Below are 24,015 nucleotides of genomic sequence, written 5' to 3' on the forward strand. Positions count from 1 at the left end.
ACATATTATTTATAATTTTCAAAAATTAGTAATATTAAAATGTAAAACTATATTTTATGCCACGTGTCATCTTTCGAGAGAAGTTTTTTTTGCTGATGTGGACGCTCTATGGAGCCTCAAAAGGTTCCTTTTATTAGTAGAGATTAAATAAAAAAACGTGAATATGTTAGTGATAAGTAGCGCTAGAACAGTTTTTGGACTGTGCCCCTTTTGTGTATGGGCCCTGAGCCATCGCCCTTGCACTTGAGCCGGCCCTGCCTCCTTTATACTTCTTCGCTCAGTCTGTTTGATTGACTCTTAAAATTCAGTTTTCATCTTGTTATCATTCGATATTGCATGAGATGACGAAAATAATATATAACTCTGTGAAACTTAAAATTTAAAAATCCAGTTCTCAACTAGCACAGCACAAAAACATCTTTAAATATTTAAAATAAATTTAGATGAAATTTATAACTTTTTATTTTTTAGCCTATATGTATTAGTTATAATGAAAAATAAAAATAATATATAAATCTACATAGACAGTAAATCTAATTTTCAGTAACTTATATAGTTATATATAAAATGTAAAAGGAAGTGTCTGTGAGATTATTAATAGACTAAATGGAACTTGGTGGTAATTTAGTGGTTGAAGTGTTCATATTTGTTTTTCGTAGAATTTGTATAATCCTTATGCTACTGTGTGATTTCAAATATTCAGCAATCCTTGATCGTATGTATAAGTAGGTGTGTGATTTCATTATTTCAACCTTCATTGATCCCATGTATGTAGACGCTTTCTCTTCACTGGGAACAAAATCTAATTCTATGAACCCCAAAAAACTTAATCAGAGATTCGGTTTATTTTTTCTTAGAACAATTAAGGTCGCTTACATAAGAGCATCTTCGAAAGACACTATATAACTTCAAATACATAGTCTTTTGTTCTTCGAAAAAGAACTTTAAACATCAAATTTGAAGATTCATCTGTTTGTTTGTATTTTAGTCCTTACAATTACACATCACATTCATGATTTTTAAATGATTTTTTGTTTATCGTTTTAATCCTTAAAAATTGTATATCTCATAAATATTTCAAATTTGTTTTTATAAATTTAAGTTTTAGGCATAAATTTAAATTAAATTTAAAAAATAAGATTTATAATATTTTAAAATTAGAATTAGACAACAAAAATATTACAAAAATAACTTAATTTTTTTTTCAAAAGTACATGAAGAAATAATTATCACACAAATTTAAATATTACAACAACACTAATTATATGGGAGCATTACGAAAATAATTTTATGAAATAATGTGGCATTTTGCTTGTAGTTTAATATTTAATTATGTTTTTATATTTATAATTTTATATTTTAGTATAAGATTTTATTAATTAATATTTTGTGTCATTTTTATATATGTTTTAGTTATTTATTAAATTTTTATGAATTAAAATTTTTGATTTTAGAGAAGAACACTTTGAAGCTTCAAATTTAAAGTTTTCTAAAGTTCAAAATATAGAGTCTTTGAATATTTAGTTCATATAAAGACATTCTAAACTTCAAATATTTAGTTTTTTGTTCTCCAATAAAGAATTTGAAGTTTCATCTTTTTGTTTGCATTTTGGACCTTACAATTACACATCACATTTATTATTCTAAAATACTTTTTTTCGTTTATAGTTTCAATCCTTAAAAACTGTTTTATTCATAAATATTTCAAATTTATTTTATAAATTTAATTTTTACACATAAAATTAAATAAAAATTTTAAAAGAATATTTAATATTTGAATACTAGAATTAGACAATAAAATATTACAAAAAATAACATAATAAAGAATTTGTTTTTTTAAAAGAAAGTACATGAAGACATATTTTTTACACAAATTTAAATATTACAACAACACCAATTATATGGGAGCATTGCAGAAATAATGTTTTGGATAATATGGTATTTTGATTTTATTTTAATTATGTATTTCTATTTATAATTTTATATTTTAGTTTAAGATTTTATTCGTTAATATTTTTATATCATTTTTATATATGTGTTAATTATTTATAATATTCTTATGAATTTATATTAATTATGACAAATATAAAGACTATAGTGTAAAACACTAATAATATTGAAGTTAAGTTTGAAGTTTTAATTCTGGAGAAGAACACTTTGAAGCTTCAAATATATAGTTTGCGAACTTCAAAATAGACCGTTTTTGTAGCTAGTATAAGCTTAAGCTTCCGTTTATGAATCACACTTCTATTTTAAAAATTCAGTGTCATGAATAAGTATAAAAAAAATTATATTTTTATTTTATATAAAACATAAAATTAATAGTATTAAAGTAAAGGAAATACAAAATATGCAAATATCAAAACAACTACTCTAAATCATCCTTGTGCATAGTATTTTTTATAAGGGATAGTGCATATATATTCAAATATATTGTGACAGATATTTATGAACTATTAAAAATAATTAGTTTGATAATATTTTTATAAGCTTAATCTGTTAATAGTTTTATAATTAAAATACGAAGTCAACTAAATGGAAAATTACTAAAAATGAATAGGTGATTTTTTATTTTGAATCTCATATTTTTAGTCATAAGTTTTGTAAAATATTGTGTTATATATGTATATATATTATTTATTTATATTTGGTACATTGCCATCAAACTTTGTGTTAATGCGATTGAGATACTACAAGACCAATATTTTATGATATAAAAAGGAGAATAAGAAACAAAAGGCAACCAACAAATCTTTGATAAAAATGAAAAAAACAAAAAAAAAAAAAAACAAAAAAGGAGGTCTAAGGAGAAGCTGAATGTGGTCGATCAAAAGTGGAGAAGCTGAGCTTCACACTTGGGGCAATCCGTTAAGAGTTTAGGGACCATGAAATACATGAAACAAGCTTTGCAACCAGCTACCACAAGAACTTCTTCTTTGTAAATTTCTCTCGATGACTCTGATGAAGACTCTTCGCTCTCGCAATACGAGCTACCTTCTTCTGAAAACACAGTTACATCGGAGTCTCCACTGAATTGATCTGCATAGCTGCTACTGACCAATTTCCTCGGATTTTCCTTCACTCTCATTCCACTGTTCCGGTTTACGTAGTAAACCTCTCCTGTCTAAACATAAAACCGGCCTCCAGATTTTAATCCAAAAATAATAAGAAACAACTTTAAAACCCCTAAATTTCAGCTAGGGTTCTCTTTTGGTTACTAGAATTAAGATTTAAACCAAACCTTGTCATCATTATTAGACAAGACTTATTCTTAGGTCCACCCCCTAGGGTGAACCTCTAGGTTCACCAACCAATAAGATTGTTTTATTTTATATTCGATGTCTTTTAAAAAAAGAAACAAAATATTGTCAAATTATATTATGTTTTTAAAATTAAAAGGTAAAAAAAATAGTAATAATTACAAAAAATAATATTTTACGTCGTTAGCATAACATTAAACCCTAAATTCTAATCCATAAACCCTTAATCCTAAACCCTAAACCCTTGGATAAACCCTAAACTCTAGGATAAATCCTAAACTCTAAATCAAAATCACTATATACTAAAACATTCAAGCGTTTAGGATTTAGGGTTTTAGTGTTTTTTATTTAGAGTTTAGGATTTATCCAAAGGTTTAGGGTTTACCCAAGGGTTTAGGGTTTACCCAAGGGTTTAGGGTTTACCCAAGGGTTTAGGGTTTATCCAAGGGTTTAGGGTTTAAGGTTTAGGATTTAGGATTTAAGGATTAGGATTTAGGGTTTAGTGTTTTGTTGAAAACATTAAAAATATATATTTTTTTTAATTCTTTTTTCTGTAACTATTATCTTTTTTTACTTTTTTATTTTAAAAACATAATATAATTTGAGAATATTTTGTTTCCTTTTTTAAAAGATATCGAATTTGAAATTATGAAATTCTATTGGTTGGTGAACCTAGAGGTTCACCTTAGGGAGTGAACCCAAGAATGACTCATTAGACAATGAGTAATTCTTGGGTTCACCTCCTAGGGTGAACCTCTAGGTTCACCAACCAATAGTGTTTGATTATTTGATATTTGATATCTTTTAAAAAAGGAAACAACATTGAATTTTCAAATAAAATTATCTTTTTAAAATAAAAAAATAAAAATACATAAAAATAGTTACAAAAAATAAATAAATAAATATTTTTAAGTCTTTAGCAAAATACTAAACCCTATATCCTAAATCTTAAGCTCTAAACCCTAAACCTTAAACTTTGGATAAAAAAAATCTTAAACCCTAAATCATACATTAAAAACTAAATTTTAATAATACTAAACCCTAAATCCTAATCACTAAACCCTAAACCCTTGGGTAAACACTGAACCCTTGGATAAATCATAAACTCTAGAGTTTAATTTTAAATATTTTTGATTTACAGTTTATGATTTATCCAAGGGTTCAGGGTTTACTCAAGGGTTTAGGATTTAGTGATTAGGATTTAGGGTTTAGTGTTATTAAAATTTAGTTTTTAATGTATGATTTAGGGTTTAAGATTTTCAAACGTTTAGAGTTTATCCAAAGTTTAAGGTTTAGGGTTTAGGGTTTAAGATTTAGGGTATAGGGTTTAGTATTTTGCTGAAGACTTAAAATTATTTATTTATTTATTTTTTGTAACTATTTTTATGTATTTTTATTGTTTTATTTTAAAAAGATAATCTTATTTGAAAATTCAATGTTGTTTCCTTTTTTAAAAGATATCAAATATCAAATACTCAAACACTATTGGTTGGTGAACCTAGAGGTTCACCCTAGGGAATGAACTCAAGAATTACTCTTAGACAATAGTCACAACTTACAAGAGTTGAAGCAATAAATGCAACATAAATAAACAAAAAATACAAAAATGCCAAAAAAAAAAATTTAAGGAAAAACAAGAAGCTATTTATCCTTTTATTCTGACACTAAATACAAAAATGACATAAACTCGAAATTCCTGTAGAGACTAGCTAGAGAGTACTTAAACCTAGAAAGAAAGAAAGAAAACAGGCAGAAGAAGAAATTTTTTGTGTTTGTTACCTTAAGATCAAGACACTGTTCCAAATGGTAAGGAACAGGGATGTGAGAATTGAGCTCCAACGTTCTATCTATGATCGGTATATGATCTCCTTCGCTCTCGTCCGTCACACCAAACCCATCTTCGAAACTCATTATCTGGTTACTCAATGAACAGTTCTGCATCGATCTCTCCAGATATTTCGATACCGTATCCATATCCAGGGCCGCCATTTTATATAACACACTACTTTGTTTCTTTTGATCAAACACACCGAAATGTTTCCAAACCAGAGGACAAGGAAGAGAGAGTTTGAAAGGATTTAAGGTAGAAAACGGAAACAAAGAAACATGATTGTTGGGTAAAGAGAAAGCTGGAGGCCGTAGCTGTCAGGCGCACAATGACCACTGAGGCTCGCATTTTGTGCACGTCCCCTGTAAAAGGAAGGTATGACACACTTCATGCGCGTGGCATTAGATAATCATCATGGTTCCGGTTAGTGGCCAGTTTAACTAATAAATTATTTTAATATGTTCCTTTGGTAGGAACTCAAATCTATAGAATATACTATAACAAAAGAACCATTTCATTTGTCATAGTATAATATTCTATGACCACTTCATGCGCGTGGCATTAGATAATCATCATGGTTTCAGTTAGTGACCAAGTTAATTTTAAATTTTCCTTTGATAAGAAGTAAAATCTATAGAAAATACTGTGACAAACGAACCATTTCATTTTGAAAATATCAATGGTACTAAATTTGTTCCAGAGTTTAACTCTGTTCTTGTGTATTAATGAGGTAGGAGGTGAATCTGATCATGCATATTGCATCATTTAGTTTGACTACCCTGTCCTGGTTGCTCCTGGAGTATCTCTCACTGTCCATGGTGATTCAGGGTTCCTCCACTCGAAAGAAATTTTTTTGCCGGATAACACTCCGGTTTTTGCTATAAACGAACCCGAATAAACCAGCGACAAATCGAAAACAAGATCTGGAAAAACTAAAAGAATACAACCCATCTATTGCCGCCAGTCCACTCGTCGAGCTTACATTATAGGCCCAAGCCCATTTACATTAGTTCTTTTTTAAGCCTCTTAATGTAGCAACCATTTTTTTCTTTGTTTTCTCGTTTAGTTTTAGTGGATTTGATATCTTGGAATATCAAGATATTTATACCCGACAAACACATAATGAATCTTTAAAAAAATATGATTAATATCACTGTACTTTTATTTATCGACGTCACTTTCTTTTCACATTTATTGTCTTAAAATATCTTGCCGAGTTATACGACATGTGCTTTTAGCATATACTATTACTAGATAAAAAATTTGCCAAGAAACTACACAGAAGTTGATATTATATCCTCCTGTAATTTTTTTTCGTCTACCAACCCTGCGGTGTTTGGGAATATAATGCACATAATATATGCTATAGGTTTCATTATTTTGAAGATACAAATGTTTGGTAAGACCGTAAGAGATCAAATATGATTCAAACCGTTACTACTATATTGGTACTGGTGAGTGGTGACTTAATAAAGAACCCAAACTCCATAAGTAATTGCTATTTAAGGAATTACCTAATTCCAAAAAGTCACGTGCTTTCCTCTAACATTCCCGTTGTAAATTAAAAAAAGATTAGAAAGGTGAAAAAGTAGATTAGATATTTCTCTCATTCTCTGTCACCTACGTAAGCGTCGCCGTCTAAACAATGAAGACTCACTCTACACACCGTTAGATCTGAGCATCTCTCGATCTACAATAGATGGCGAGACAGAGGAGCATATCCCAAACCAAACGCACAGTGTTAGAGGAGATACATTTTAAGCTGACAATAAATACTTTTTCTTTCTCTGTCTATCTTCTTTACTTTACAAAGATTTGCAGATAACACATTTTGACAAAACCTCTTCGGTGTCATGTTCTTCCATTGATCAAAACATTCTCACCAGACATAATCTGAGAGAAAGAGAGGAGGATTCATGAGTAGTTCCGAGAGACATCCGTGCGAATTCTGCGGCGAGCGAGCGGCGGTTCTGTTCTGCAGAGCCGACACGGCGAAGCTCTGCTTGCCCTGCGACCAGCACGTGCACACGGCGAATCTCCTCTCCAAAAAGCACGTGCGATCTCAGATCTGCGATAATTGCGGCAACGAGCCTGTCTCCGTCCGGTGCTTCACCGACAACCTCGTCCTGTGTCAGGACTGCGATTGGGATGTCCACGGGAGCTGTTCCGTCTCCGACGCTCATGTCCGCTCCGCCCTGGAAGGGTTCTCCGGCTGTCCATCGGCGTTGGAGCTCGCCGCGTTACTGGGAGTCGATCTGGGAGGGAGGAAAGAAGAGAACGAAGGGCCGACGATGGAGAGTTTCGGGATGCAGCTGGATTCGTGGGTTACTGGATCTAACGTTTTGCAGGAGCTGGTTGTGCCGGTGCCCAAGGAGACGACGTCGTTTAGGAAGCGTGGGTCTAGCTGTTGTGGGAGGTATAAGCAGGTGTTGTGCAAACAGCTTGAGGAGTTGTTCAATAATGGTGACAATGATGGTGACGGAGAAGGAGAAGGAGGAGGAGAAGCAAGGGAAGGGCTTATGGTTCCGGAGATGCCGGAGAGAATGGGACGGGCGAGAGATGCAGAGGAAATCAATAGCGGTGGAGAAGTTATCCAGCAGCCTCCTACGACGTCGTTTACTTCTTTGCTGTTGAATGCTGATAATCCTAGTGCTAGTAGTGCTGGCCGGACTACTCAGGTTTGTGCAATCTATCTCTCTCTCTTTTTTTTGGGTCACTCTTGTGGAGTTTTATTTGTCTTAACTTGTGAACATGCAGATATGGGATTTTAACAGAGACAATGCAATGCAGCGTTACAAGGAAAAGAGGAAAACTCGGAGGTAAATACCGCTTTAGACATTTTTTTCCTTATTGTACCACATCTCCCACTTGAGAATCTAATACCGTATCTTGGTTGTGAGCAGATATGATAAGACGATAAGGTATGAATCGAGGAAGGCAACAGCTGATACAAGGTTGCGTGTCAAAGGACGATTTGTGAAAGCTACTGAAGCTCCTTATCCTTAAAAAACTCTCTTTACATAGGTTTCCTGTTAGATTATAAAGTTAGGAACCTTTTTGTCTACTTCCCATCTCGGACATGCATATATAGATCGGTCTTGTTTCATTTGGCCACGCTTGTCTTGTCGTTGTGTGCCTTATCTGGCCCCTTTTTATTGTACCATGGAAACTTCTCTAGTTGAAAAAGGATCAATGTCTTAATCTTGTAGAAGCAAATTATCCGTTTACTGTTTATTGGTCCAATTTTTGAATTCTCATGAGCCTTGTGGTTGTCTTGTGGCATTTTTTGTGTTGTCAAGAACAATGACATTCTTAAGCTTCTACGCAAGATCTGAGAAAACTATGGATAAATCGTAATCAATCTTCCAGAAGTTGAGAGATATGGGCTACCTCGTCCGTTTAACCACATGATATCTCTGTACAATACAGCTAGACGAGCGAGATATGGTCTACCAGGTTCGCAAGAGGAGATATGATCATGCGGTAAGATCAGCAACACCACACTTGTTTCTACTGTCATGTCAAATCCTGACAGAGAAGGTATAGTAAGCGGCCTATCTCTGTTCTCGCCGCCACCGGTAAGAGCTCTTGTGCCACTGCTTTACACAGTCCGGAGAATAGTTGTCATCATTGATTGGTGTAAAAGATGTAATATTTACCAGTCAATGCTACACCAAATGCAAAGGCCAATGCTCTTCTATCATCAAGTCAAAGCCTTTTTGACCGTTTAGAATCGGTCTGAGTTAACTGTGATAAAGCGTTTTCTTTTTAGTAGGTAGCTGCCTGGTTCTGTATTAGACGGTATTTAGCAATAGGCAATTTAGGATACTTTGGAGTGAATCTACTTTGTTTCAAAGTGTCTGATCAAGCCAATAGATTGTAAACGGAAAATGACCAAACCAAACCAAACACAATAGACTAAGAGTTTTTTCCTCTGTTCTCAAGACAAATCATATATGAATGAAGAAAAAAAAAAGACAAATAGAGAGGGATATGATAAAAGGATTGCTCAAATAGGAATGCAACAACAATGTAATCAGGAGTAGTTGAGCCTGAAGATATCGTTGAACACGTAAAAGCTTCCTTGTGGAGTCGGCATCAAGTGAAACATCTGGAAGCACGCAAAAGTCAACATCAGACCAAACAAAAAAAAGTAACAATAGCCCCTATACGAATCAAGTAAACGCAAGTACTAGCGATCTAATTCTTTAAAAAATCAAGAAACGAAGCAGTACAGAGGAAGAAGGATAGACCTGGCTGAACTTGAGGGCGTGCTCCTCGCCGGCGAGCTGGAGGTTGCCGGAGACGAAAACGAGCATACCGGAGGCGGGACCAGAAGGCTGGCAATCGACAGTGGAGATATTGTGCTTGCACTGCTGAAAGGGGAGAGAGGTGAGCTTGGCGACGATGCTCTGGACTCCTTGGATCTTCTGACCCTCGAAGGTGAGCATGGAAGCCTCCTGGTAGAGACCGGCTAGACCGGCGCGGTTGGTGTCGAAGGTTGAGTAGTAGTGTTCCACGAAGGCCTTCGCCACTGCATCGGGATCCATCTGCGCCGCGAGAGAGAGAGAGAGAGAGAGAGAGAGAGAGAGAGGTAGACGACGATGAGGCGAGTAATTAGAAAGGGTTTTATATTCAGATGGAGAGATGCTCTCTCTGACCTGTTAAAACTTTGCGTCGCAATAACGCTACTATTATTTATTTATTTATTTATTTATTTTTCTTTTTAATTTTCTTCTCAAATTACGAAAATCATATTATTATAAACTTATATATTGTAAGATAATTCTCTCGCATTTTTTCATTTTTGTCACAAAATAACACTCAAAAGATAAAATGATCAAAATAGACTTTTTTATTTTAAAATTTTTTATTTTTATTTTTTATTTTTTTAAATTTGAATCTCTATCCCAAAACCTCACCTCTTAACTTTAAACTCTAATTATGGATTAGTCAACCTTTAAGTATAAATACATATTTACTTTTTAATAAAACTTATTTTGATCATTTTCTTTTTTGAAATCTATTTTATGAAAATAAACTAGAAAAGGCTATCCATGAGAATCTCTCTATATTTTATCATAATATTAGCATAAACTAATATATTTTATTTTATAGATTTCCAATTTTTTTCAAACTAGACATAAAATACCCATAAGCCGAAAGAAAAATACATACTCATGAATTTTTAGTTATGTTAAAATGGAAATAGATCACATGTATCACACTATATTGGAAGAATTTCAAATTTACTAAAAATTTGATACTATTTTTATCAAATTTATTCTTAAATGATAATCAATTTTATAAATGTGTAAGTTTGTGATAAAAATTAAGTTAACACTTCTAAATCATTTATAAATGTTTATAAACACATTCTCATCCCTTAAATGTTAAATCCTAAACAATAATCACTAAACCTTAAATCCAAATGTTAATTTTTTTTATTAACTGTATTTTGAAAAGTGGTAACTAATTAAGGATATTTCATTATATTTTAAAAAAATAGATTGAAATAGTATAAGTTACTAGGGAGACTTACTTTGACTATAAGTTCCACTTTTGCTAGTTGCTCTTCCCATAGCATCCACGTATAGACCTTCCGACTGTCTCCCTTTTGATGATAACATTACTTTATGTTTCAATTCCACCTTCTTGGATTAGGTTGCTGTCATGACTTCATTCACAGTTTGTGAACCAATGGTTCGTATGCTGCTGAGAGCTAGATCAACCTAGATGCTTGCCAAATCTGCTTTCAACTTTAGAAATAGATCAAAGTTTTCTTCCAGTGTCTCGTCTTCTTCCATCTTGAAGAAAGAGAACTTTTTCTTCAATTAGATCATATTAAGAAATTACTTTGTTTGATAGTCCCTTTCCAATACTTTCCACATCCTTAAAACTGTTTGCTCGTGCATTGTTTTCCTTAGGATTACATCACTTAAGCATGTACTGAACAGACTCCTAACCCGTAGATCCTTTCAAACTTTTTTGGATCCTTCTTGACATCAGTTCCTTTTTCTAACTTCCTTTCATCTGATACTGAAGTCGTATCTTTGTCAAGAACTGACAGCAAGCCTTGGATTTCTAATTGGGTCAGCATCTTGAACTTCCATAAGCCAAAACTGTCATTTCCATGAACTTCTCTATCTCGAACCTCCTTGGAGTTGGATCCATCTTTATGATGTAGAAGCAACACTCATGTTACCTGCAATCAACAAAAAACAATCTCACAGAGAACTAGTACTACACAAATTTTCTATGTATCCGATTCAAAAGTAAAAGATAGGTTTAGAATAGGCCTGAGATCTTGATCTGGATTCTTTTGATGAAGTTACGGTTTCCTTGCTTGATGAATTCATCGATCCATTGTCCCCCTTGTTCACCGCGTGTACGGTGTGTTGAGTATTCCTTCTGATCCTTTTAATGCTCTCTAACCGAGCTATGATACCAATTGTAGAAGTATCTCGCTCATTATATCTCTCTTTTCTCTTATCTCACTCTCTCTAGCTCACTGTGATCGTCTCTCGTTTGTTTCAGGTTCGCGACTCCTTTGACACTCAAGAAGGAAAACGCAAGCAATTGAAAGCAAGAAAGAAAGACACACATAGGTTTTAGAGTTCCTCGTTAATGTATGGGTACATTTCCTTCAGGATCAGTGCATGGAATTCACTATCACCAGAGCTACATAAGCTCTCTCTCTCAGTACATTAATGGCGTCACACACTCTCTTATGTATACAAGAAGAGAATGAAAAAGATGAGGTTGTTACGTTGTTAGATGAGCTCAGATCCTCTACAATGCAGCCTTCTCTTTATAAGGTTAGTGTCGATTTTAGGGACTTCATTTAACTCTACCTGATGCCAATCTCACTTATCCGTATTGCTTCTGTAACAGGTTTCACTATTGGGTTCTGTCCCAACAAGTCTTCGGTGTAACGAGCTGGAGTCGAACACCACACTTCACAATTCTCTTCAGTATTGATTTCGATTGAGCATTCACATTTTGAGAAGGTGGAGAGATTGTGGTTTGTGGGAGAAGGTGAATCAAGAAAATGTGTTCTTCGGCGGCGTGTAGCAAGTGACGAATGTATTTGATGATGTGTAATTTCAGATCTTCTGATTGGATGATTTAGTTTGGAGATTGTCTACTACTCCTGGTTTACTGTGGAACCAAGCTTATAGCTTATTAGAAGTTGATTACTTTCTAGACTTTTTTTACAGTCTGATTTCAGTGTATATTGCTAGAGGTAATATTTCTATATATATTGTAAACGTTTGAGCCCGGTTTTGAGGTAATATTTATTCCATCTCCTTTTAGTTTTGATCGGTTACTAGCATAATTTGATTGCAAAATATATATAGTACTGGAACAAACAAATAAAAAGATTAAAAAATAGTGAAGATACAAGATCCTATATAGTTTAAATATAAATCTGTTATGCTTTTAATTGTTCATCTAATTTTTGTTTTGGCTGATAATGGAGAGAAGCTAAAAAACGAAATTTATTTAATATCAGATGTGATTAGTCTCCTCCTCGATCATAGTGGCCTTAGCGTAGGAGACATGTTTATACACATCATTGCTATGTACACAACAATACAGACATCCTTCTCAGAGAACTCTGACCCTAATTTTGGATCAACAAGCTCAAGCAAACGTCCATTATCCTGCAAAACGTAAGCCCAATTAAGAAGGGACGTAAATTACTTTTGCTGAACGTACTTCTATATTATTAAAGTTGAAGTACACATTGAGATTGTTTGGCAATATGGATAGTAGTTAAAAAAAGTGTTATGTTTGGAAACATGGATATCAGTAAGTTAAGAAAAAGAATAATGGGCTTATGCTACTAAAAATTTGAAAGTCCATTACATTATATTAAAAAATAATGGGTCTATGTTACTTGATATATATATATTCAAATCAAAATAATAATTTAATATTAATTTATATCAAAAATTCATTCAAAAATATACATATATTCAAAATTTGATTTTTACTAACATATTTTCCAATAACTATTATAAAAATATTTTCAATATATATAATAAAAATACAATACGAAGCCCAATTTCAAACACCAACTTAAATTATGGTTTTTATATTTCATATTAAATTTTAAAATATAATATATATGATTATTTACATGATTGTACGTATAAAATATTATTAATTATAAGAAAACTTATTTGATAGTACATATAAAATACGATTAATTATATGATAACACATATTTTGTAACCTATGATGACACACATATATATATAATAGTGATTAGGGGTGGGTGTTCAGGTTCATTTTCGGGTCTTTTGGGATTTCGTGTCCAGTTCAGATCTTTGAGGATTTGGTTCGGAATTGGATAACCAATTTAAATAGGTTTGGTTTAAATATTTGGACAGAGAATTAATAATTATTTACGTATTTTTGGAGTTTTGAGTATTTTTTAACTATTTAAGATATTTACGTTTGATTATTTGTATATATTTTCAAGCATTTATGCAAACTTAAAAGTATCATATATATTTTGGATGTCTTTATATATTTTAAATGTAAAAATAATTAAAATATATAAGTATATAAATCTATTTTGGATACCCAAAATACTTCGGTTCGAATCTGATTAGGTTTCAGTTCTTCAAATACCAAAATTTGAATAATTCAGATATTTATTCAATTCCAGTTTGGATTTAGTACTACTTCTTCGGATTGGGATCGGTTCAATTCTTCGAGTTCGAGTTTTTTGCCCAACCCTAAATAGTGACATAAACAGCAAATAACATCATATTTTTTAAAAAAAAATACACCTGCACGCCTGTGCGGATCAAAATCTAGTTATTATTATGTATGATACGGTATTTATACTGATTACATGAAGTATTCTAGGTATAATACAAAGACTAAAAGACCCTTATATTCACATTCTCTACATTACTCGCCCGTCTTGAAGCTTGAGTTACTTCTCCCACTGACGATTTCAAGAGCAACCATACTGAATTACATCGTCTTTTTCAGTCAATTCACCATGCATCGCATATCGGGAGCGATATATCCTCTGCAATGTAATATCAAGAAGAAATAAAGGTTACTTAATTAATTTATTTTTTCATAAGGGGGACTCAATGAGCAGAGGTTTTGGCATTAAAACCCTCTTAATTTTCCAAGACATCTAGATAGTCTCATGAGCAACTATGCAGCACATACCTCTTCTATTTGCTTTTGTGTTAGGCTTTGTCCTCTAATAATAAGGGAGACGCTGACTATAACCGCAACAGCTATGCTTATGATAAGGCCCTTGTTATCATGATAAACTGGAGGTTTAAAATCTGCAAACTGAGAGCAAAGGCAATCATCACCGATTCACTAAAAAAATTCAAGCCATTCATTTCCGAATTAAAATTAAAGACATACTAGGTTCCATGGGAATATAGCTGAAATCATAGGGTAGGGCCAAAGCCTGCCCAGATGACAAGCCACACAAGCTAAAAATATATATAAACAAAACTAATGTTTTTACGAATTTATTATTGTTACATATAAACTTTACTAAAATTTTATAAAATATAAGTGAAAAATAATAAAAATATAAGTAAAATTATATAAAATATGAGTAAAAATTAAATAAAATATAAGTAAAATATCATTTTTAAATGTTAAATTTTCTTATTAACAATTGATTTTAGTAAATTATGATTGATTTATAGTCAATTGGTGATAATATTAACAAATATTTCTATAAAATAAACTTCATAAAATTATCTTTAATAATTATTAATGGAGTTGGATTAGTTTAAAAAACTTGTGTGATATTTTGAATTATATATATATATATATGATATTATAAAAATTATAAAAAATATGTTATTAAAAGTTTTCTTAGGGCATGTCGGCCTTAAAACCAATCTCAGCGAAGTGCAGGCTCACAGTGTAGTTTCTATTACCAAGGCCAAGACCATAGTAGGTCAATACCAGTGGAGATATCCTAGCTGTTTTGTAGATTTCAATAATGGGAGATGGTCTGTTTGCTGATAGTCTTGAAGTGTTCAATATGGTGTAATCGCCCACTTCTGCAACATCGTCCAAGAAACGTCATGTGCTACTAGATCCCTAGTGCTTCTCTGCGCCACCGCCATAGACAAACATGGTAGCCCCCTGGCCCTCTGTATTGCCTTCAAAAGTCTTCTCTTTTCCCACTTTGACTTCATCTCCCCTGCAGTTTATGTACAACTTATACATATCTGCAAAGAAAATTCATTATCATAATCAAAAGATTGGAGGTGTGGATGGAAACAAAATGTCTTGCACTTTCTTTTAGGCACAAGACAGGGGAAGTGTTGGAAATAAAAAGAGAATCCCCTTTTCTACCATGACTAATTCTTTTCTACCATGACTAATTCAAAAGCGAAAGGAAACAAAAAAAAAAGGAAAACTGGAAATATAGGCCGGAAATTCAGCATAGTCTTTATAGGATACTATCACTTAAAATTGTCCCATTAAAAAATATTATTAAATATAAATATACATATAATTCAAATTCAATGATGTATTCATAAATATATATTTATCAAGTTTTTCCTAAATACACATTTGAGAATATATTTCTAAATACACATTTACAAAAGTTTTCTTAACTTTTATAAAGATGTTCATATTATCAATATCTTCCTAAATTTTTAAGAAAATATTATACTTATTCAGGAAGGTCTTGCTGAATTCAAATTCATGAAGATAATATCTTCTCCTTCGTGGATATAGCCAACATAGAACTTGTCTTCTTGGAAATTAGAGAATGCTTATATTACCTGATAAATTCCCATGTACTTTAAAAATATCCAAGGTAGTAAAATGTGTGGATGTTCGAGGAAACGTATCCAAGAACTGACCAATGAAAATAAGTTTCAGCATCTATGTTTACTTAATTTCACCACATTTGGCAGACTTTCAAAATATAAGATGTGAAATAGTATTGCGTTTTATAGCTACAGGCTGACTAGAACAAGGTATAGTGATGTTAAATATATTTAATAGCTGTGGGATGCGTTCTTCGAAACTGGATGACTTTAGCTTCTACCAAGAGAGACAGAGAGCTATTCAAGGAAACCATACTGTGCTGTTCTTGAGAATCTCGCATCCGATCCTCCCACCTCTGTACCAACACACCCCACAAATTCTCTCAACAACGACGTTAGTCTTGGAACACAAACTCAGTTAAGTTAAAAGTTAGAACCTAACAATAACTTTTGAACGTTGGATGATTTTTGTTATGTGCGGAAAGAGATCCGATTAAGTGGAATGTTCACTCGTTACAACAAATGATCCGAACCAAGAAACACACTTGAAACGATAGTCTTGCAATTTTTTGAAACAAAAGCGCACCACATAATAAAGAAAGGTTACATCCCTAATGTCACGTGCCTACCATCTAGGCCAAACCCATTCTAGGCAAGATCGAGACAAAGGAGACGGTCATGATCAAAGCGAAAGCTAGAGCCACGGTGGCGTGACCATCTCTTATGGAAGGTGATCCTCCTGTACCCATAGACGTCGTTGGAGTTGCCGGAGACTTCCCTGCTGGCGCCGCTGGTGTTGTTGTTGACGTGGCATTGCTTGTGAATACGGCTGCGTCTGGTGAGCTCGGTGAAATCCCGAGAAACTCTGTTCATTCATGCATATATTAACAAATAGCATCACTTAACAATGTATATTTAGCATCGTCATTTCCCAATAGTTGCAACTATATTTACTGCTAACTAAAATCTGTATGGTTTAAAGTTTAAACAAAAACTACAATGTGAAAAGAAGAGAATAGTTACTGTAGGAGTGAAAAAGAAGGGAGCATCATAATTTCTTATTTAAATGCAACTATTATTAGATACAAGTTGGCTGTATTTTAATAATAAAAAATAGGTGTATAAAAAGTAGGTTATACTTATCAATGCGCTACATATTAAATACGATTCGCAGTAAATATATAGTTGCATCTCAAGACACCTAGCTATCGTATTCCCTTAAAGTATTATAGTATAAGCATGCGAAAATAATTTTGTTTGTAGATGCTATACAAAAGGGAAATCAAACTACTGAGACAATCAGTTAAAAGAGTATCTGAAACACCTTAACCAAAAAAAATATCAATCACCTTGAACATTAAAAACTCCGCACGATTATGGCTACAAATAGATATAGTTTAAGAATCGCCTCATTATTAATATGAATATATAAATAATATTCTGTAATTTCAATAATATATTTCCTCAAAAGTGCAATGCTGAGATACCAAATCCATAATCAACAACATGCATTTCCTGAATTTAAATCTCAGTGAAACCATACATATATATGAACTAAAATAATTAAGTAATACTAGAAAAGGAGCCAAAACGTACTTGGACAGTTGGAGATGCTAGCGTTGTGGAGCTGGCAAGAAGTTGGAAGTTGAATGAGTTTATCTTCTTGGCACCAAGATCCTTCAAAGCTTGTCCTCCTGTCTTCGCTTGTTGTATCACGTAACACAAACACTTTGGATCCCTCTCTTTTGTATCTTCGATAGCGTCACAACACTTCTTAGACGGATTTGGTGCCTTCCCGGTCGCGAAATCCAAACACAACGTCACCTTTTGAAAATCTTGGCTGCACTCGTCTGCCAACGCTCCTCCTGCCGCCGGAGCTGCCGGTGTAGCCGCGGAGACGGATACAACGACCGTCATGGTGACTAGGAAGAGGTGGAAATGAAGACCCTTCATTATCAGATTTTTTTTTTGGTTTCCTTTCTTCTGTGTTTTGCTTTGTTTGTTTTGTTGGAGATTTTGTTTGTATTTAAAAGCAAAAATGACTTTGAGGTGTGTGTTGCGTAGTAAATGCCACTGTAGACGTGGTGTTTGTAGTTGGGAGCTTAGATCGACACCTATACATATGAACATTAACGACGCTGATATAGTTGTTGACTTGTTGGCCTTTCTTTTGTTTGCTTGTGGTATTATTGACGCTTGGGTCGAGTAACAAACACATCCATTATCAATGGAAAAATGTTTAATTTCAAAAGGAAAGTACGAATTTGCCCTTATTCTTTTTTCAAAATTACGCATTTAGCAGAGGTTTATTTGCCCAACTGATTATATAGATTGTAATATTTTTATTAGTTTCATGTTATTTGCTTATAACTAGAGAATGTGTTTCACATTAAAGAATATATATATCTAGCATCAATCAAGAAGGCATTTTTCCATTTCATGATTGATTTTTTTTTTCATTTGTAGATTGATATTTGATTAGCTTTTTGTATATGAAACATAATTTTTTGTAACAAAGTAATTATTTTAAAACTCATATACGATCTTTAACCGGAAGGATACTCATGTAAGCAAAGAAAAAAATGACGATGTCCGGGCTGAGTCCAACGGAAAGTGATAAATGCATCCGCACGAGAGTAATTGCTACAACGCGTTACTAATTTAGTCGTTCACGTAAGATCAAGATATGAAGTCTCAGTTTCTAGTAATTTTGTCGCTTTCATTCATTCGATTCAATGATAGAACCTGCTGGTTCTTCCTTTCCTTTGTTTTTTTCGTTATACAAAAATATCTTGAGCTATATAATTTTCAAAAAAAGTTGTATCCATAAAGAATGTACATGTGACTCTTTTTATTGGGTACTCCATTCTCAATCAACCTCTTTCATATTGGGATGCTAAATCCGTAAATCATGAAAATCTCTTAAAAGAGAATTCCACAAGTGTTGACCCCTAAAAGAAAGTTGTTACAATGCATTAATGCTATGCCGTTTCAACATTTAGCGACAAAAGTTATCTTCGTTTCTTGTCAACTACCAAAGCTGAAGAAGTCTTGGGCTTTTCTCAAGGTTTACCTCACACACTCTCACACGAATATTAATCATATCTTCTAAGGCGTCGTAATATATTGATGTTAATTTCTGAGTCAATGTCAAAGATATATATATATGGAAACTTTTATAATACCTCAGTTCAAAAAAGAGAAACAAAAACTTTTAGAATACAAATGAAAAGAGATCTCCAAGATCAAAAATATACTCAGAATTAATAACACGTATTAGCTTAAACACGCACTAAGGTACAACGGTCTTTTCTTCCAAACTGATGTTTCTTCTAGCAGGCATATCACTAAGGTACAACGTTTGTGTCAACTTTCTGGATGATATTTTAACCAGAAATAAATCTAAATTGAAACCTTGGCTTAGAGCATTTATATTTAATATAAAGATGAAAGAAGGGACATACTTACATATATTTTGATACATTATACGCACATGATATATATCCCATGAGGCCATGATATATATCCCATGTAATTAGGTCTTCACCAAGTATGTGTGTGTTATGAGCACCAATGTAAGTTAATCTAGAGAATTGCCAGTTATACGCACATGATATATTTCCTCTTTTGAGAAAATATCATATTCAGCTCGTTTGGGTTTCATCCAGACTAAGGATGCGGACGAAAGGCTTAATCACAACATTACGGTGTTGACAATAGACATTGCTAGTTACTTGTGCGAGGATCTGAAATTGATCTGATCCTTGTGTTTAATTATGAGTTTGATAGTTCCCATGAATATGTTATCCAAAGGTGCCAATTGATGCGATTTGCATGTATAGCTCTATATTCTATATATCATACATTTCATATAGCTCTATATTCTATATATCATACGTTGAAAGCAGACACGACAAGCGGATATAATGCAATTCGATCGCGCACTGGAGATGAGTATAAGACCGCACTAGCGCAATGAAGACCAGGCCAGAAAAGTAGAATACACTTGAATTTATTTTTCTTTCGCTACTTTACAAGTAATTCAAACGGTCTTTCAGATTTATACCAAAAAAAGTAATAGTGTGAGATTCTCAGTTGAGTAATATTCATAGATTTGAAAAAGAAATAAAAAAAATTCATAGATTTGTTTTTTAAGAAGTTGGTCCTGGAGGCGCTAGACAAGTTGATGAATGGACGAACCACGGTATTTGTGGCTCATAGGCTCTCGAGTATCGGCCATTAGCAGACACGATCGCTGTTTTGCACAAGGAAGAGTTGTGTAGAAGGGAAGTCGTAGATATCTGATAGTTTTTATAAGCAGTTAACAAGTGTGACTTACGATCGTTGAATTTTCTTTTGCCTTTTTCTTCGGTTAATTACTATAGACGCACATATATACACGTGTATACGATCGAATCAAGTAATATTTGGACCCACAATCTTTTGTAATAATCAAGGAAAAAATAAAACAATAGATGATGTAATTTAAGGCTCTTTAAAATGGGCTTGCTTGAAAAGATATGTTAAAGAGTATGTATGTTTTGTTATTTCATAATCAATTTCTTCATTTTTCATATGAAAACAACACTCGCATTTTTTTCTTTCAACACTCACATATTAACTTAGAAGATAACAGATTAAACCAACGTCAACCACACTGATAAGCTCATAAGATTGATAACCCACTATATGGTGTGACATGAAAACAAATTAGATAGTATAGCCAATCTTCTTCTATCTCATTTAATTTGGCAATGGACGATCTTGTTAATTGTTACCTTTCGCAAACCAACGTGGGCACGAAAAGCCATATTCCAATAAAATAACATATGTCCAGTGTCCACACTGACAATTTTTCAAATTCGAATAAACCATAGTTACGTGTCTAGCTCATATCATCCACTTTAGCCAAAGCTACTTGAATGGTCGGAAACGACACGTGTCACAATATCAGAGGCCATTCTCCAAATAATAGTAACCTACTAATTTTCAACTCATTCACATTTCTATCTCCTCATTTCATGGTCTGAAACTTGACAAAACACACAGAAAGAAACAGTCAGATCTGAAATAAAGAAACAAACAGGATGAGCAACATAATCCCATCGGAGAAACGTTCGATCATCACCTTCGTTTTACTCGCCGGTCTTATCGGAAGCGCTCTACTCTTCACATCCTTCATACGATCAGCCGACGACGCGTTCTTCCTCTGCTCCACCGCAAGCGCCAAAAGCCGAGCGGTGGCCGCAGCAGCTGATTACTCAGCGACACCGATCCAGCTCCAAGCCATCGTCCACTACGCGACCTCCACCATAACCCCACAACAAAACATCCACGAGATCTCAATCTCCTTCAACGTCTTGAAAGAGCTAGCTCCGGCCAACTTCCTCGTCTTCGGTCTGGGCCTCGACTCGCTCATGTGGGCTTCTCTTAACCCACGCGGCAAAACCATATTCCTCGAAGAAGATCTCGAGTGGTTCCAGAAAGTAACCAAAGACGCTCCCTTCCTCCACGCCCATCACGTGCGTTACAGAACGCAGCTACAAGAAGCCGACAAGCTTCTACGTTCTTACAAGACAGAACCTAGCTGTTTCCCGGCGAAGGCGTATCTCCGAGGAAACGAACGTTGCAAGCTCGCTCTCACGGGGCTTCCTGATGAGTTCTACGACACAGAGTGGGATCTGATCATGCTGGACGCTCCTAAGGGTTACTTCGCCGAAGCTCCGGGAAGAATGGCGGCGATTTTCTCGGCGGCGGTTATGGCTAGGAACAGGAAGAAGCCTGGAGTCACTCACGTGTTCTTGCACGACGTTAACCGGAGAGTTGAGAAGACTTTCGCGGAGGAGTTTCTATGCGCGAAATACAGAGTTCATGCCGCGGGGAGGTTATGGCATTTCGCGATTCCTCCGGTGGCTGCGAACGCTACGATCGACGGTGGAGATTACAGGTTTTGTTAAGACTGTTGTGACACGTCACACGGCCTTTATTATTTCCACTTTTGCCCTTTTTACTATCGGATCTTATTACATACGGTTCACTTATTAGAGTATCTGATTTAGTGCCGACAGTTTTGGATCTCATCTCGTGTTTTGGATCTACTACATCTCGGTATTGTTACTTACTTACGTGGACTTTCCGTATTGCATAGGTCATTTTTACGTCATACTTTTTCGTTATTTAAATAATAATTTGACATTTATATTTTAAGTGGAAGCTAAATAATTATTTTTTTTTGGTAGAGAACGTAAAAGTATATAATATAATAGCAAATCTGGCAAAAACTCTATCACGATATTTCATTTGCCTAAAAGTCTCACACGTTAAGACGTTTTTTGTTTACTAGTTTAGTATAAAGGGCAAGACTTTTCTTTTTTGTTGACGAAAGGTGGGTTTTGCATAATTATTTATTTCCAACGAGTATTTTGGAATTTACCTTTAGAAAAGTAATGAAAAGGAAAAAAAGATATGACGACAAGAATCTCTCGTTAAATTGTGTGTTCAACTTTCATTAAAACCCAAAAGTAAATTAAGAAATGTAGAAGTGGCGATGTGGAAATACAAGTGGGAACGAAAACCAACAAGAGGTGTTCTCCTAGATGTTATTTAAAATATTCGACAACTTTTTAACTTTTAAGTACAAGCCAAATGGTCACCTTCGATCGTGCCTATTTTTATAACCGTATGTAGGTTTTTTAAATATGCATTCGTATGTATATACTTTCTGATATTAGGCATATAAAATCATTTGGTCTGGGAAAATAGTAGGGAGAAAAAATTGGACATCTTGGGTAACTAGAAACACTTTGGCTAATAAGCGTAATTTGTTTTTTGATGTTATGAAGAGATTTGGTGTTTTGAGTTAACATTGTGGCCGTGCTAACGGGTTAAAACTCTAATAGTAGTTAGAATAATTTCATAAACTGTTTCACACAATAATGTATAAGCTGGTTTTCATCACATCAGTGATCAGACTAATACCCAAATTAGTTTAGCATATTACTTTTTATTTGGATATGTGATTTTTAGTAACATATTTCAAGTTAAAATGTGATATGATGTGAAAGTAATGCTAACGAGACACGAATAGTTAGCATGGTTAACGGCAGAGTTACTATTTTAATATGAATTTCATTATTAATCTGCAAGGTATACATATTCTTAGAAAAGTGACTGTGTATTAGAGACACAGGTAGTTTTTCTTCGCTTCTGATATTATGTTGCCACAGTGAGATCTATAGTTAGATGGATTTGCAAGGGGTGATACCTTATTTGGTATTTATTCCCCTTGATGCAGCCACTGTTACAGATTCAGAACTGATGTGTAAATCAGCCTCGAGAAATTCTAATTCAGTTTTATATGGAAAAGCTATGGCTTCTCAGTTTACCAGTGTTGATATTTTCTTTAATTTACATGTTATAAGGCCCAGTAACAGAATAAAGACCAAAAAGAAAATAGTATTGTCCACGGAACCCAATCCTATTTCAATTTTAATAATTACTATTTCACAATTTTAATTTTTAGAACTAAATGTTGGTGGGCTGAGCAAGGCCCGTGCAGTAGTGCAACGCATGAGCGACTCGTGATAACCCAGATAGCAAGCTATTTTATTGGGCCATCTCCCTCAAAAAATAAAGTTAATATCGTGTGGCCCAATGGACCACATATCAGATATTAAACTGATAAGAACAGATACTACACTTGATCTTAGCCAAAAGGCCGAGAAAGGTATGAATTGTAAGATGGGCTCAGTTTCTTTATTTATACTAGGAAGCTCATGTGTAAAGTTCTCTCTTTCTCGATGTGGGATGTTTTTAAAAAGACCTCTTGTCTCATCTTTAAATTAAACAACTGTATTTATTACCATCGTTGCGTTAAATGTGAGATACTTTTATTTACACCGTATAGTCACTGAATTTAACCTACAGTTCTTTAGGAAGCTTAATTCTTTAATTTTATTAATCTTGATCCTTTCTTTCTGTTTTGCCCATCGTTCCCATAGGCCATATATCTGGTTCAGTCTTTCTATGTCTACGAATCAAATCTTGAGGAGAAGAACACTCAGTTGTCTGGGAACATCAACAACGCAGAAACACCTTCAGTTTCTGAAAATGTCGTATGATTTAAAGCAGCCAGAGAATG

At 33.8% G+C, this 24,015-nt stretch overlaps 4 protein-coding genes, 1 non-coding gene and 1 pseudogene across 5 annotated transcripts; 2 read left to right on the forward strand and 4 right to left on the reverse strand.

The window, feature by feature from the left end:
• Positions 1 to 1,947: 1,947 nt before the first annotated feature.
• LOC103829036 lies at positions 1,948 to 6,430 on the reverse strand. The gene is made up of 2 exons (XM_009104690.2): positions 5,040 to 6,430; positions 1,948 to 3,124 (listed from the first exon to the last, which is right to left on the reverse strand). Exons 1-2 carry the CDS (start codon positions 5,247 to 5,249, stop codon positions 2,828 to 2,830), a joined length of 507 nt encoding a protein of 168 aa, XP_009102938.1. The 5' UTR covers positions 5,250 to 6,430; the 3' UTR covers positions 1,948 to 2,827.
• A 303-nt stretch (positions 6,431 to 6,733) lies between these two features.
• On the forward strand, positions 6,734 to 8,339 carry LOC103829037 (zinc finger protein CONSTANS-LIKE 15). Its single transcript, XM_009104691.3, has 3 exons — positions 6,734 to 7,766; positions 7,846 to 7,907; positions 7,992 to 8,339. Exons 1-3 carry the CDS (start codon positions 7,005 to 7,007, stop codon positions 8,092 to 8,094), a joined length of 927 nt encoding a protein of 308 aa, XP_009102939.1. The 5' UTR covers positions 6,734 to 7,004; the 3' UTR covers positions 8,095 to 8,339.
• A 594-nt stretch (positions 8,340 to 8,933) lies between these two features.
• LOC103829038 (nuclear transport factor 2B) lies at positions 8,934 to 9,744 on the reverse strand. Its single transcript, XM_009104692.3, has 2 exons — positions 9,342 to 9,744; positions 8,934 to 9,199 (listed from the first exon to the last, which is right to left on the reverse strand). The coding sequence occupies exons 1-2, from the start codon at positions 9,636 to 9,638 to the stop codon at positions 9,125 to 9,127; spliced, it is 372 nt and encodes a 123-aa protein (XP_009102940.2). The 5' UTR covers positions 9,639 to 9,744; the 3' UTR covers positions 8,934 to 9,124.
• A 6,579-nt stretch (positions 9,745 to 16,323) lies between these two features.
• On the reverse strand, positions 16,324 to 18,987 carry LOC103829040 (annotated as a pseudogene).
• Positions 18,988 to 20,696: 1,709 nt separating this feature from the next.
• LOC103829041 (probable methyltransferase At1g27930) lies at positions 20,697 to 22,082 on the forward strand. The gene has a single exon (XM_009104694.3). It carries the CDS (start codon positions 20,963 to 20,965, stop codon positions 21,830 to 21,832), a length of 870 nt encoding a protein of 289 aa, XP_009102942.2. The 5' UTR covers positions 20,697 to 20,962; the 3' UTR covers positions 21,833 to 22,082.
• Positions 22,083 to 23,409: 1,327 nt separating this feature from the next.
• LOC117126937 lies at positions 23,410 to 23,605 on the reverse strand. Its single transcript, XR_004449698.1, has one exon. It is a non-coding gene; the product is annotated as a U2 spliceosomal RNA (small nuclear RNA).
• Positions 23,606 to 24,015: the final 410 nt, after the last annotated feature.

This window comes from Brassica rapa, chromosome A07 (assembly GCF_000309985.2).
Source record: "Brassica rapa cultivar Chiifu-401-42 chromosome A07, CAAS_Brap_v3.01, whole genome shotgun sequence".
In the NCBI taxonomy this organism is placed as follows: Eukaryota; Viridiplantae; Streptophyta; class Magnoliopsida; order Brassicales; family Brassicaceae; genus Brassica; species Brassica rapa.

Bases quoted from the DNA above. Each gene is read 5' to 3' on its own strand.
- LOC103829041 (XM_009104694.3), top strand. From the start codon at position 20,963: ATGAGCAACATAATCCCATCGGAGAAACGTTCGATCATCACCTTCGTT.
- LOC103829037 (XM_009104691.3), top strand. From the start codon at position 7,005: ATGAGTAGTTCCGAGAGACATCCGTGCGAATTCTGCGGCGAGCGAGCG. The intron at 7,767-7,845 runs GTTTGTGCAATC...GTGAACATGCAG, and splicing joins GTGCTGGCCGGACTACTCAG to ATATGGGATTTTAACAGAGA. The intron at 7,908-7,991 runs GTAAATACCGCT...GGTTGTGAGCAG, and splicing joins GAAAAGAGGAAAACTCGGAG to ATATGATAAGACGATAAGGT.
- LOC103829038 (XM_009104692.3), bottom strand. From the start codon at position 9,638: ATGGATCCCGATGCAGTGGCGAAGGCCTTCGTGGAACACTACTACTCA. The intron at 9,200-9,341 runs GTCTATCCTTCT...GCGTGCTTCCAG, and splicing joins ACGCCCTCAAGTTCAGCCAG to ATGTTTCACTTGATGCCGAC.
- LOC103829036 (XM_009104690.2), bottom strand. From the start codon at position 5,249: ATGGCGGCCCTGGATATGGATACGGTATCGAAATATCTGGAGAGATCG. The intron at 3,125-5,039 runs GTAACAAACACA...TTTTATGTTTAG, and splicing joins AACAGTGTCTTGATCTTAAG to ACAGGAGAGGTTTACTACGT.